Source organism: Dipodomys spectabilis, unplaced genomic scaffold, assembly GCF_019054845.1.
Source record: "Dipodomys spectabilis isolate Male_0828 unplaced genomic scaffold, ASM1905484v1 ptg000221l, whole genome shotgun sequence".
Taxonomy (NCBI): domain Eukaryota; kingdom Metazoa; phylum Chordata; class Mammalia; order Rodentia; family Heteromyidae; genus Dipodomys; species Dipodomys spectabilis.
The window spans coordinates 565,188-578,926 of record NW_024870898.1 but is presented as its reverse complement, the minus strand read 5'-3'; the positions used below and the strand labels follow the sequence as shown (position 1 = coordinate 578,926).

The 13,739-nt window shown below is 36.7% G+C and overlaps 1 protein-coding gene across 5 annotated transcripts in view; it reads right to left on the bottom strand.

The window, feature by feature from the left end:
• Sage1 (sarcoma antigen 1) overlaps positions 1 to 13,739 on the bottom strand; it is a 64,470-nt gene that overhangs the window by 15,496 nt on the left and 35,235 nt on the right. For 4 of the 5 annotated variants that reach the window (XM_042697514.1, XM_042697513.1, XM_042697512.1 and 1 more), the window contains 6 exons: positions 9,298 to 9,392; positions 8,197 to 8,307; positions 5,768 to 5,986; positions 4,739 to 4,862; positions 2,296 to 2,438; positions 61 to 292 (listed from right to left, as the gene is read on the bottom strand). In XM_042697514.1, coding sequence (XP_042553448.1) covers positions 61 to 292; positions 2,296 to 2,438; positions 4,739 to 4,862; positions 5,768 to 5,986; positions 8,197 to 8,307; positions 9,298 to 9,392 — 924 coding nt within the window. The remainder of the gene's footprint in view (positions 1 to 60; positions 293 to 2,295; positions 2,439 to 4,738; positions 4,863 to 5,767; positions 5,987 to 8,196; positions 8,308 to 9,297; positions 9,393 to 13,739) is intronic. The other variant, XM_042697515.1, reaches the window with a different exon arrangement.

The window sequence follows — 13,739 nt, the reverse complement described above, 5'->3', positions numbered from 1 at the left end:
ATAAAACTGGTATCTTAGTCCTCTAGGAACCATAAGGATATTTCAACTACTACTCTATACCTGGATATATAACAGTGGGTTTTTTGAAGTTTGTATAAGATGAGAAACACGAGGCTGAGAGTGGCCCCTTTCCATCATCATGGTTAGTTACAATAGGTGGTGCATGTGGTCTCCACAGCAGGGACATATTCCTCCTTCTCTTGGGTGACACAGGATTGCTGAATTCTCCAGGCCGTTTCACTTTGTTTTGTGGCCCTGCTACAAACTCATCTGCTTCATCAACCATCATTCCCTAAAAAAAATCAATTAACATATTCCAGTTAACACAAATTCAATTATCAAAAAATGATACTCTTCACATGAACCAATAACCATACATTATATCATTAACATATGTTCTAATCATTAGCCAATGCTCAACGATCAGAAAATGCAACTTAATTTTAATCCAGTCTGAAGGAAGAAGAAGGAAGTTAGCAAGGAGGAAGTTTGACCTGTCAAAAGCCAATTGTACTAATAATGATTAATCAGAAAGTCCAAGGAATGAGAAGTTCTAATCAGCCCAAATGGGATAAACCTACAGTCACATTTTTGGAGAAGTTTAAGCTAGTTTGCATTAGCCCTTAGTAAAGGAAAGATGTTCGCCTTGTGGTGCTTTTATGCTTTAAGTTCATTATTAAGAAACATCATTATTGCTGTGCAGAACACTAAATGCAGATGATGAATGGCAGGCAAATGGAAAATGTAATTCCCTTACACCTCAAATACTGATATGAATGAGGCAGTGAGAATGATTTTTATTTTGGGGGGTATATAAAAGATGGGAACCAAAAGTATACAAAGTTGGCTAAAAGCTGCTCTCATCTTAGGATAATCAAAGAATGTTTGATCAAAATTATGGTAAATGACTTTTCTAAGGATTTCTTCAACATTAGCCATAGAGAAAAGGTAAAAATATTTTCATTGAGCATTTACTACATTCTCAGTAATATTCTAAGCAATGTAACAGCACTAGCTTGATAATCCACAAAGCTCTGTCAGGTATAATTATTTATTGTTACATATGAAGAAATAAAGCTCAGAAAGACAAAAAACTCAAATTATTTGAGGACTAGAGTGAGTTGGTATACTTTTGAGCTCTTTTGTTATGAAGAAGATATTGCATGGCTTATGACTTTTCATGCTGAAATGGTGGTCAGAATAAAACACACACACACATACAAACACACACACCATATTTAGATCTCTGGTTGGATAATTGAAAAAAAGTGAGATTAACTTGTACTTCGCATTTTAAGAGGCACACTCATCACTATCTTAACAGCACTACCGACCTGACTAATGGAAACAGGAAATAACTGGTGATCTACATATTAAAGGAATTAGTGTACAGTGGTGGGAATGCATATAGATTGTAGAACCAGGAAAATGTGGGTTCAGGTCTTGGCTCTATCAGTTATGTCAGTGTTTCAACATTTGACCACTTTAAGCCTTGCAGAAACTATTGTAAACAAAAAATATAATCACTGAAAATACAACCTCCGTCAGATACAGTGTTTCATACCTATAATCCAAGGTACTAAGGAAGCAGAGATTGGGAGAATTACAGTTCAAAACTAGTCCAGGAAAAATAACCAACGAGACCTAATCTCAACCAAAAGGTGAAGTCTTTCATCTGGATTAAAAATACAACAGTCAGATCGGTGCCGGTGGCTCATTCCTGCAATCCTAGTTACTGAGGAGGCTGACATCTGACGATTGTGGTACAAAGGCAGCCCAAGCAGGAAAGTCTATAAGACTTTTATCTCCTATAAACTCAGAAAAATCCAGAAGTGGTGCTGTGGCTCAAGTGGTAGAGAGCTAGTCTTGAGCACCAAGAGGCTAAGGGACAGTGCCTGGGCTCAAAGTTCAAGCCCCAGGATCAGCAAAACAGTGCAAGACTCTAACTAATATATTAGAGGGCTAGGGTGTGGCTCAGGGTATAGATCACTTGCCTTACAAGCATGAGGCCCTAAATTCAAATCCCAGCACCACAAGAAAACCAAACCTAAAACAAAAGAAGAAACAACAACAACAACAACAAAAAACTCACCAAACACCAGTTCCTATTAGGCACTCAATAAATAGAAGTTATTATTTTATTCAACTAACACAGTCTTGTATCAGGAAGCTCTCATTTCCCATCCACAAAGAGACTTAGTGTTATATTTGCTTATTATTTGTATTCATCCTCACAAAAGAGAATTTATAGCAAGAACATCATCATTTAGGAAGAAATAGACATAAGTATCCTACCTTCTTATCTTGTTTAAATGGATTGCCAAACGTATGTTGTCTTTTTGGTTGATCTGAATCAATCTCTCGTAGTGGAGAAGCCAACATCTTTAGATATTCTTGATAGTTACCCATTTGTGCAATTGGAACACTATGAAGGGAATCTGTAAAAATCACCAGCAAAGAAATTGATGTTGTTCAGTTTAAGTATTTAGTCCTTTTGAGAGAACATGGTCATCATCTGGCTTAGCAATGTGTATCATGGCTACAAATAGTCTAAAATTTCAAATCCAGTATTTGGAATTGAGTATCAATAAGAGCCTAGGTTCCATAGTGTTTGCTTGTCATGCAGAGAGGAAACCTTTGTTAGTGGGTTTTCAACTCTGAGAATTTGATTAAGAATGTAGGATTTGTTCCTTTAAAAGACAATCTATGCATCAAGAGAACCAGCAAGGCTAAAATTGTCTAATTTTAGTGACTAGGTGATCCCATTAAAAATTAACAAAGAGAAATTATAGTTATAATTCTCCTGGATATTATTTGGCTTATCTAACTTCCATATAAATGAAATATTCTCTATTAATCTTCCCCAAGTAGGCTGGGTAGTATAGTGTTTGGTTGTGTAGGTTCAGAAATCTGACCTAGTTTTTGTCATTTTCCAATTGAATGAATGTGGGCAAACTAATAAAATGCTCACTCATAGTTTCAGTGGGTATAAAGTGGATATAGAAACAGTATCCCCTGGGGCTGTTAGAGGCTTATTAGAACTGAAGTACAAGGAGATGAAATCCATGGGCCTACAGTATAAAGATGTATAGAGATATAACAATGAAGTCATCTCCTCACTCCCCATCATCTCTCTACCCTCAGTGTAACTAATATAAGCCAATTTTAAAAAGAACTAAAATAGAGGCTGTGGTGGCACTCCTGTAACCCTAGGAACCTGGTGTCTGACACAGGAAGATCAAGTGTAAAAGGCCTTTCTGGGTTGCACAGAGACCATAACTCCAATACAACAGACAGACCTGGGGTTGAACTCTGCAATGAAGCACCAATACATACTATATCCTTTCTTCTATATCCAACCTCCAGATCTGCTAATCAGATGACCCTCCAAATTCTAGCCACTTGGAGTGGCTAGAAAATCAGGAAATAGTGAGTCCCTTTAAGAGAACAGTGAAATTGTCTTCTGATATTTCTGGGTTTCCTAGAAGAATTTCCAGACTGCATGAAACACAGATGTATGCTGAAAGCCAAATCACCTGCCTTCTGGACCTTTTGGCACAAGGTCAACTTATTTTTTTGTCCTTGCTTTGGGCCAACTTTCCCATCACTGGCACCAAAAACAGTTTAATGGGTACAGAGTATAAACTGATGTAGCTTTTGTTAGGTAATTGGTGTCCTAAAAAGTTCTCATCCAGGTTCCAGTGGCTCATGCCTATAATCCTAGCCACTGAGGAAGCTGAGATCTGAGAATTGCAATCTGAAGCCAGCCTAGGCAGCAAAAAAGTCAGAAGTGGCTCAAGAAAGGCATGGCTCAAGAAAGAAAACTTCAAACGTCAGTACTGATAGACACAAAAAAAGTTTTCAAGTACATAACTCAGGAGGGTGAGATTTGAGGATCTTGGTTTGAAGACAGTCAGAGCAAGAAAATCTGTGAAATTCTTACCTCCAATTAACTACCAAAAAAGGCAAGAAATGGAGCTGTGACTCAAGTGGTGGAATGCTAACCTTGAGCGAATAAAAAAAAAATCCTCAGGAAAAGCATCCAGGCCCTGACTTCAAGCCACAGGACCAACACAGAAAAAAGTTTTATTTCTCAGAAATACTCTTAAAATATAAAGATAGATGGATAGATAGATAGATAGATAGATAGATAGATAGATAGATAGAGTATATACAATCAAGAAATTCATTAAAGTATTGTTTGTTAAACAACAATAACAATAGAAAAACCAGGCACCAGCAGCTCCTTCCTGTAATCCTAGCTATTCAGGAGACTGAAAACTGAGAATCTTGGTTCAAAATCAACTGGTTCAGGAAAGTCCATGAGACTTATCTCCAATTAACCACCAAAAAGCTGGAAGTAGAGCTGTGGCTCAAGTGGTTGAGTGCTAGTCTACAGCCAAAATGGCTCAATGACAGTGTCCAGGCCCTGAGTTCAATCCCTAGGTCCAGCACACACACACACACACACACACACACACACATAAATCCATAAAAATATATTTTAAAAATTCACTAAAGTACAACTCTCTGGTGTGTGTTGTATTTGCTGATTCATGCACAATTGCCTTAAAACTTGAGAAAAATAAGTGTGACCAAGAAGACATGGGGATCCAATGAAAACAGGCATTCTGAACATTAGAATATTATAATATAACAAACTCATTATGCAACGAGCATTTTCTTGTAAGCCATGCTTGCCATTTTCCTGGTGAAAAGTACTCCATTGCTCATTTACCTTGATCTTGTCCAACAATAGATTTGTGTGTTTTCAGCAGATTGGATCTCATTCTGGTTAACTGGTCTAAGAGACTTCTACGTGGAATATCATATGCATTTCTGTATGTCTGAGGTTTCAAATCCTATTTGGAATGAAATAAACCATTTCAATTACTCTCAAAACTTATTAAAATCTTATTGAAGTGAGTGATGTTTTTCTTTCCTTTCTTTACTTTGGAGTTTCTATTTTCATAAATGTATATAATGTATTTTGATCAAAAGAGCAATACTTAATACAACTATCAACAGCAGAATTTTCCCAAAGTGAAATTTCTATTCATTGCTCTGAATTCTAACACACATCCACAAGTTGTTAAAGGCACTGGGAGCACTGTTTTTCTAGAAGGATATTTGCAACTCGGAATCCCGAGATTTATACGTGTGGTGGTCTTGCACTGCTTGTCACCTAGATTTAGTCTTCTGGCAGCCATGGAGGTGGGCTGCTGAGATGGATCTACAGGAGAGCGATGGTGACCCTTCACCGAGGGCAGCTGGCTGAGAGTCTGATCAGTGCCACAGGGCTGTCCTGTACCCTAACCTGGGACCCGTCCTCCCAGGCTGCCTGTGCCTGGACTGAGAAGAGCAGGTGGTAGGCCCCAGCCTACGTGGATCTATCTCCTCCAGGAGGAAGGTTGGTGCGAGAGGTGCCCATGGGCCTGGGCTCAACTTGCTCCAAGCTGCACCAATGGCTGAGCCTCTGCAGCCCTGGCCCTCCTCCTCTCACATGCGCTAGGGGAACACAGCAGCCTGGAGGTCCTCCCTCACCACGCAGCTCCCCCTCCCCTTTGTCGTTCATGAACGTCATCCCCAACCATATCTTGTACATTTAATTGTATGTTGTCATGCTGGCAGGACAGTTCCAAAATGGCTCCTTTAATACCTTTAACTCCAAAATAAGCTTATCATTATTTCAAAACTGAAGAATGTAAGTAATACAAATGCATCAGATAAGTTCAAACAAATACAGCCCCTTTATGATATAATTTACCTTGTTTAAGAGCCCTACTTGGAAACCGGCCAATTCTTTGGGATTCAATTCTGTCAGTTTCAGTACAGTGTCCCCTGTGATTTCTTTCAATAGTTTTCTAAAATTTTTACTTTGAGCCAAAGGAACACCAACTCCAGATTGATTTTTCACTTTGATACCAATTTCCTGGGGAGGTTTCTTCCCCATTGATGCTAGAATTCGTTCTGACTCTAGTTTGGTCTAAAATGAAAGTATACAGTATGTTATGAGAGTATCTTGTCAATTGTTGTCATTTTATTATTTAAGAAAAATAATACTTTTAGAACAATTTTCACTTGTTAATCATAGAAATACATATTATGCATTTTCCTAGAATTCTCTGTACTACCACAGCAAACACAAAAGGGGCTGAAAAGACAAGTAAATTTTACACAAATTTCTCTTGTCCAGTGTTAAAACTGTGATTGATACATGAAGAGAATGGAAAATGTAGATAAGAATTTCATTCATAGATATTTAAAAGCACATTTTGTTACTGTAAAATCTACCTTAAATCAACATATTCATTTTGGACCCAGACATACAGGTTATTTTGTATGTATACATGCAAAGTAGTGTTAAAATTCAGACTGACATTCCATCTGAAATATTAAACTGTTGATTTTGACTATTGGACTATATAAAGTCATAAAAATAAAGCTTAATTTTATGACTACTACCATGTAAATATTTTGTAAGTTTCTCACTAATTTCAAAAAATCCTCTTAATAGACATTCTTATAACATTAATTAACTTTGTAGCAGGGTAGTTGGCAAATTTTGTATCTTAGAAACATCTGAAATAGTTCAAGGAATTACTACTGACATGGCTATCAAATTAGTTAATAAATTAATCATTAGAGAAATTATGTTTGCAATGATTCTTGGGTGGAATTCCACCAGTATCCATTTAGCCCCAAATAATTTTTGATTTCTTATGGTTTGGTTAGACATATTTATTTCCTCTAATTATTGGAATTATATATAGACTTATGTGTGTGTGTGTGTGTGTGTGTGTGTGTGTGTATGTGTGTGTGTGTATGCTCTAAACAATTCTTAAGCCATGAGATACAACACAAGAGCAAACAAAGGGTTTGTTTCTTTAAACAACCTTGAAAGCTCATTTATTAAAAAGCATACAAGTTATGTGCCCCTGAAGATCTCAGAACTTGCATTTTGTTACAACTCTCCTCATTTTTCTTCCTGTGGCCAGACCCTGCTGACACAGCCTTAAAGGCCTAAGGTAAACATGAAAGAAAAATAATAAATCAATAGACAAATAAATAATCAAATCAAAGCTTTTACAAAAATAAAACCCTACAAGTAGAGAAAAATAGGGATTAGTGAGATACTTGGTCCATCTGAAATCTGGGTTTGGCTTTACTTTTTTCCCATATATACGCATACCAGGTGAATGAGAGCTAGTAAGCTCCAGACCTTATTTAAGATTTCACCCAGCAATGTATATCAGTGCCCCAACTGTGGAGCCCTTTAGGTCCTTTAGCAATACCTAACACTTTTACTACTCTTGGTTTCCTAAAGGCCAAATTTCTAAGCATAGCCAACTTGAAATACCATGGTCACTGATTTTATGCGACTGTTGTTCCCTATCTATGAATACATTTGTGCATAAAAGAATAAAGTTGGTGCATTAATTTGTCACACAATACAATTGTATGGTAGTAGTTTCCCAAACATTTGCATCCTACAAGAATGGGCTCGGTAGAGGTGAAAAGTATGATACGGATGGGTGAGTGGAGGATGAGGTACTAGTAGAGAGGGGCAGGCAAGGGACAAGGTGAATAATGGTGAATGAGGTGCGGTATAAAGGTACAGATGAGGGCAAGAAGAGAGGAGGCTGAACCTCACTCTCCAGGTCCCTTTGGGGCTTATTACCCTCCAAGTTGAGGAAACACTGGTCGCAACACCTCCCACCCCCCAGGGAAAAGCAAATATCTATTTACCCAAGGGCTAGCATATGAATGTAGGTCTTTCACTGGTACTTGAAAATAAATTTCACACAAGCCCTTTAATCATACCAGGCTAGTAGGTCAGTTTGCTGACCTACAAAAGGGATTTGAAGAGAAACTAGGTTGAGGACAGACAAAAATGTGACCCATGAGAGAATTCTATTAAGCCTCTGCCCCTCTTAGGCCACAAATATCAGCCAGTTGTGGGCAGGGCAAACTGCAGGCAGAAGGAGAGATGGCACAGTATCAAATGATACTGACAGACCCTCAACTGCAGTTTAATGGTGAAGCTAGAAGTCATAGAGAATCACATTATTACTAATTCATAAAGTGTAGAGATATATACACATTTAATTTGAAAAATTACAATTACACTAAAGAATAAGGAAATGCACTTCTGAGGGCAAAGGAGTTTTGTTTGTTTGTTTTTACCAATACTACCTGTTGGCTGAGTTTTTTAAGGTAAGAGATAACACTGTAACTAAGTCCACAATCTAAATTATCTGATATCAGATTTGGAGCTCCCATCATCCTTAGTGCTTTCTTTAATGGCTATAAGGAAACAAAATACACAACAGTAAGAATAGAATAAATCTTAAAATACTCAAAGTTCAGTTATAAGGGGCAAAGGGACATGATTCATTTCTTAGAAGTCAAGGTGCTGCACATAAAACCAAACATGGAACATTAAAAAGTGGCAATGAAAATAGTAGAGAAGTAGCAGAACGTAAAAAAAAAAAATCAGAAGACAGTGGAAAAGAAAAGCATGTAACAGCAAATTCAAACAAGTAAATTGCTTTCAGTCTTAATCCCCAATTGACAAAATTATTTCAAATTGTGTTTTGTAGTGTATCCCATTCCTGCCATGATAAAATATGAACACACCCCAATTTCTCCTCTAGTAATAATATTGAGCCCATGGAAGATTCTGCCTTTTGCTTTGTGAAACTTGGCATTTAATTACAACCTCAATCTCTGAAAGGACTGATAATCTTGACTCAGGCTTTATTATCAATTCACAAGTATCATAAATACTTTTCTCAAACTATTACAAGTAAAATGAGTCCAAGTAACATTTTAGTCTTTTTGGATTTCCCCCAGTTCCAATGCTTCTATTTCATGATGTATTTAGAACAGATTTAACAGGTACTTAAGAACTGCAATATCATTAGAATTTTGTTTACTGAGGAAAATCTATTGACAATGTCTAGAGTTAAAAAGGGAGGTGGGTGTAACACACAAATTGAGACCTATTTATTTTCAAATTCTCAACTTACAATTTCATAAGATTAATTTTAATAAGCAAAACATGATGAGTTTTATAAGAATAACCATGGCAGTTAAAAAAAAGAAAATTGAGAAAACGGCTTTTGTGTTGTCGTAATATCTATAAACTCTTATACATGGCTTGAGAAGACAGTGACAGCACAAATATCTGTAAAATAAAAATATAACTATCCTGTTGCAAGAGAAAAGCTTTTGATTCATTTTTATAACAAGAATAATCATTGGCACAGTACATATATACACATAAATACATACTAATGAGTAGTATGGAGGCACGGTTTTTAAGTAGCTGTCAAAAGCCTGTCGCCACTTCAGATTTGGCTTAAGTTTGTGAACTTTAAACAATTCATCTGAAACAGAAAATCAAATAAACCATTACATTATTCTAACTCTAAATTCCAAGATCTAAATCAAACTACTCACATCTATAAATCTCAAGCTTTATTTACATTACATCAACATTTTATTGCTTATTTGTCTTTCTTGGTAGCAGTAAATTACCAAAATTACATTCAGGTGGTCTTTGGCTCACAATAGTCCAACTTATTACTTTTCTGATTTCTCATAGAAATTGATGTACATTCAGTCAAAAACAAACTTTAAATTCTGAAATGCCTCCTTTTCCCAATCTAGTGATATGTAGCAGTGTACTTTCTCCTACTGGTAGGTGGCAGTAGTGAGGTGCACGCCCAGATAACCCTGCAAGCTATGAAGCTAGCTGTGAAAGGGTGCAGTTTTTTGTTTTTTTGTTTTTTTACTTATATTAGGTTTATCAGACTTAACCTGATGTCATCTGTGTTGTACCTTTCTACAAAATCAAATAAAATTTTGAGTTACATATTCTTCCATCTGCAAAGCTACATAAAATCCAACAATAAAATAAAATGCTGATTGTGATCTACTTGAAATATTTTCCTGATCTATGACACATTAGCAATGACACTGTAGTACTTTTCATCAGAAGAGACACCAATAGTCACTGATACTGCAACCTTTCTTACATTTAAACCTAGGGACAGTTATCATTTCTGCTGAAAGGTTAGGGCAAAGGGACATAATAAAGTGTATGAAATTTAAAAAAAAGCTAAGTCTCTAATTTCTAGGCAATGAAGGGCACGCTCTAATTACATTTGGATTCTCCTTAATTTGCTCATACTTTGTTTAGCCAAAATTCCTGCCTATTTCATTTCTTTGATTTTGTGTTTGAGCAATTTGAGCTAGATTTTGCATAACTAAAACATAAGTTGTTAGGTATTGGGTAACAGTAAAAGCATGTAGAGATGGTAGGCTGAAGTTTAAAATTCTGTATAGCTAAACATGTTTCTTCAAATACCAGGTTTTGTCAATATACTTGAAGATATTTACCTTAAATAGAAAGGCCATTTTCTGTCTTTTTGCATTTAAATTTTAATTAATTTAGCAATCTAAATACATTAAATAAGAAGTGGAGCTGTGGCTCAGGGGTAGAGCACTAGCCATGAGTGAAAATGCTCAAGGATAGCGCCCAAACCCTGAGTTCAAGCCCCACATCTGTTCCAGAAACATTTTTAGCTATATAAATACATTAACTTTCCTGCATGAAAATTTCCCAAAGAACTCATTTGGTTCATCTTATTATGCTCTTCCAAGTGTAAGAAAATATTAATAATTCAAAATTGTTATCCCCGGCCATCATCAGAGTTCTGCCACAATACTATAAATACCAAAGACAGTATAAATTCACCCTCTGTTTCTTTCTCTCTCTCTCTCTTTTTTTTTGTCGGTCATGGGGCTTGAACTCTGGACCTGAGCCTTGTCCCTCAGCTCTTCAGCTCAATGCTAGCCTCTAACACTTGAGCGACAGCGCCACTTCCGGTTTTCTGGTGGTTTATTGGAGATAAGAGTTTCACGGACTTTCCTGCCCGGGCTGGCTTTGAACCATGATCCTCAGATCTCAGCCTGCTAAGTAGCTAGGATTACAGGCATGAGCCACGAGCGTAGGGCAACCCTCTGTTTCTTAAAGTTTTACAAATTAATATTTACTTCCAGAGATGAAGCCATATATAAGTTCTCTGTAAATAGTGCTATTCTTTGGAATTTTGAATTAGTTAAGCAAAGCAACGATGTATTTTCCTTCTTTTACTGCAATAATAAATTATTCAGTCCTATTGGAATACAATTAGATGAATTACAGAGTCATAGAATGTAAGTTCTTGGTTCTTTAGATTTTTTTTCTTCTAAGGATGAAAACAAAAGAGATCTGAAGAGATCTTCAGTTCATTGCAGCATACAGGTCCTTTATAGACCATTTGAATCTTGAGAAGAAATGAGATTCTGGGGAAATATCCTTCTACAACTGTGCCTATATGGATTTTTGGAAACTGTCAAATGTAAATACTGAAAACGCTTTTAGATATAAATGCATTTGTAACCACAGTTAATAATACTCCTAATATTTCTATGTCAAGTGCTGTGATTTTTACTATGAGCTTTCTGACTCATAATAAGAGAAACTTAAATAAAGTTGGATGCTAGTGGTTCATGCCAATAACCTTAGCTACTCAGGACGCTGACATATGGAGGGTGGTGGTTCAAAGCCAATGTAGGCACACAAATCTGAGAAACTCATCTCCAGTTAACCAGTAAAAGCTTGAAAGTGGAGACATGGCTGAAGTTGTGGTGTGCAAGCTATGAGCAAAATAAGAGGGCGAGAGTGCAAGGCAGTATGTCAAAAAGACATCTTCACTCTTATAATAGCCAAAACATGGAAACAAGCAGTGTCCCATCAACTGATGAATGGATAGAGAAACTCAAGTGTATGATGTTAAGTAAAATAAGCCAGAGGCATAGTAAGCCAAGCACTGAATGATCTCATTCATAAGTGAACTCTACAAAAGTTGACTTCATAGAAGTTGAGATGAAGAATGATGGTTATCAGAAACTAGGGAAGATAAAAGGGAGGGAGCAATGTGGGAAGGTTAATAAATAAGTACTAAGTCATAGACAAACAGGATTAAGAAATTCTGGTGTGCTATTACACTATACCATAACGAGAATAACCACAATGTATTATGTACTTAGAAAAATGAGCATATTTTGAATGGTTTTTACTATAAATAAATAATCAGTGTTCAAGGAGATGGATATAAGCGCCCTGATTTAAACATTAGAATATATGTATATGAATGGTAATATCACAATATCCCATGTCTATGTATATATATATATATAAAGCTGTATATATGTAGATGTGTATATGTGTGTAAATATATATGTGTAATTTTATGTATTAGTTTAAAACACATTAAAAGTAAAACTAAGAGCCAGGCAATAGTGGCGCATGCCTGTAATCCTAGTTACTCAGGAAGCTGAGATCTGAGGATTGCAGTTTGAAGCTAGCCTGGGCAAGAAAGTCCATGAGACTCTTATCTCCAGTTAATCAGCAGAAGAAGCCAGAAGTGGAGCTATGGATGAAGTAGCAGAGCACTAGCCTTGAACACAAAAGCTCAGGGACAGTGCTCCGACCCTGAATTCAAGCCCCAGGACCAGCATAAGTAAGTAAGTAAGTAAGGTTGTCAGGCTACAGTGGCACATGCTTGTAATCCTAGTTTCTCAGGAGGCTGAGATCTGAGGATCACAGTTCAAAGCCACTCAAGGCAGGAAAGTTGGTCAGATTCATATCTGGACAGTGTTCTGGCCCTGAGTTCAAGACCTAGGACCAGCACAAAAAGACAAACTAAAATAAAAATATTATGAATGAGAAAACTGTATAGATTATATGCAAATGATATATTATTTCATATTAATAAGCATGCATAGATTTTAGTATGGGGATTGCTGGAAGCAAATCCTTGTGAGTACTGAAGGATAATTTTATTACTCTGATGCAGAAGGAAAACAATTTAAAAACCATAGACTAATATATTTCATGAAATAACATATTTAACCAAATATTACCAAATAAAGCTAAACAAAGTTATCAAAGCTTTATACATCAGGATTCTGTGAGGTTTATTTCAAGGATACAAAGCTCGTCTAATACCTGAGAAACTAATCTAGGTAATCAGTACATCAACAGGCTAAGAAATAAAAATCATGTGGTTATATTGATTGGTGCAGATAAAGTATTTGATGAATTTCAACACTTATTCATGATTTTTTTTAACTCAAAAAATATGACTTGAGGCAGGCATGGTGGCACATGCCAATAATCCTTACTTCACAGGAGGCAGAAGTTAGTATAATCATGGTTTGAGGCCAGCCAGGAAAGAAATTAATTTATGAGACTCCATCTCAACCAACAGTTGGGCATGGTAGCACATGCCTGTCATCCCAGCTACACAGGAAACTGGCAGATACTGTGGTTCCAAGCTAGTTCTAGCAGAAAGGTTCGCAAGATCCCTATCTCAACAGAAAAGGCTAAGCATGGTGGCATGTCCCTGTCATGTCAGTCGGAAGTCTAAGTAGAAAGATCACAGTTTAGGCCAGACGGGGCATAAACTAACCAGAGAAAAAAGGATTAGATATATGGCTCATGCAGTAGAGCACCTACCTAGCAAGTGTGAGACCCTAAATTCAAGCCCTTGTACAGGAAAGAAATATATGCATACACACACACACACACACACACACACACACACACAGGCTAGATAAAATAGTGTGTGCCTGTGATCCCAGCTATTCTGAAAGTGTAAGTAGGATAGATGATCACAATTCAG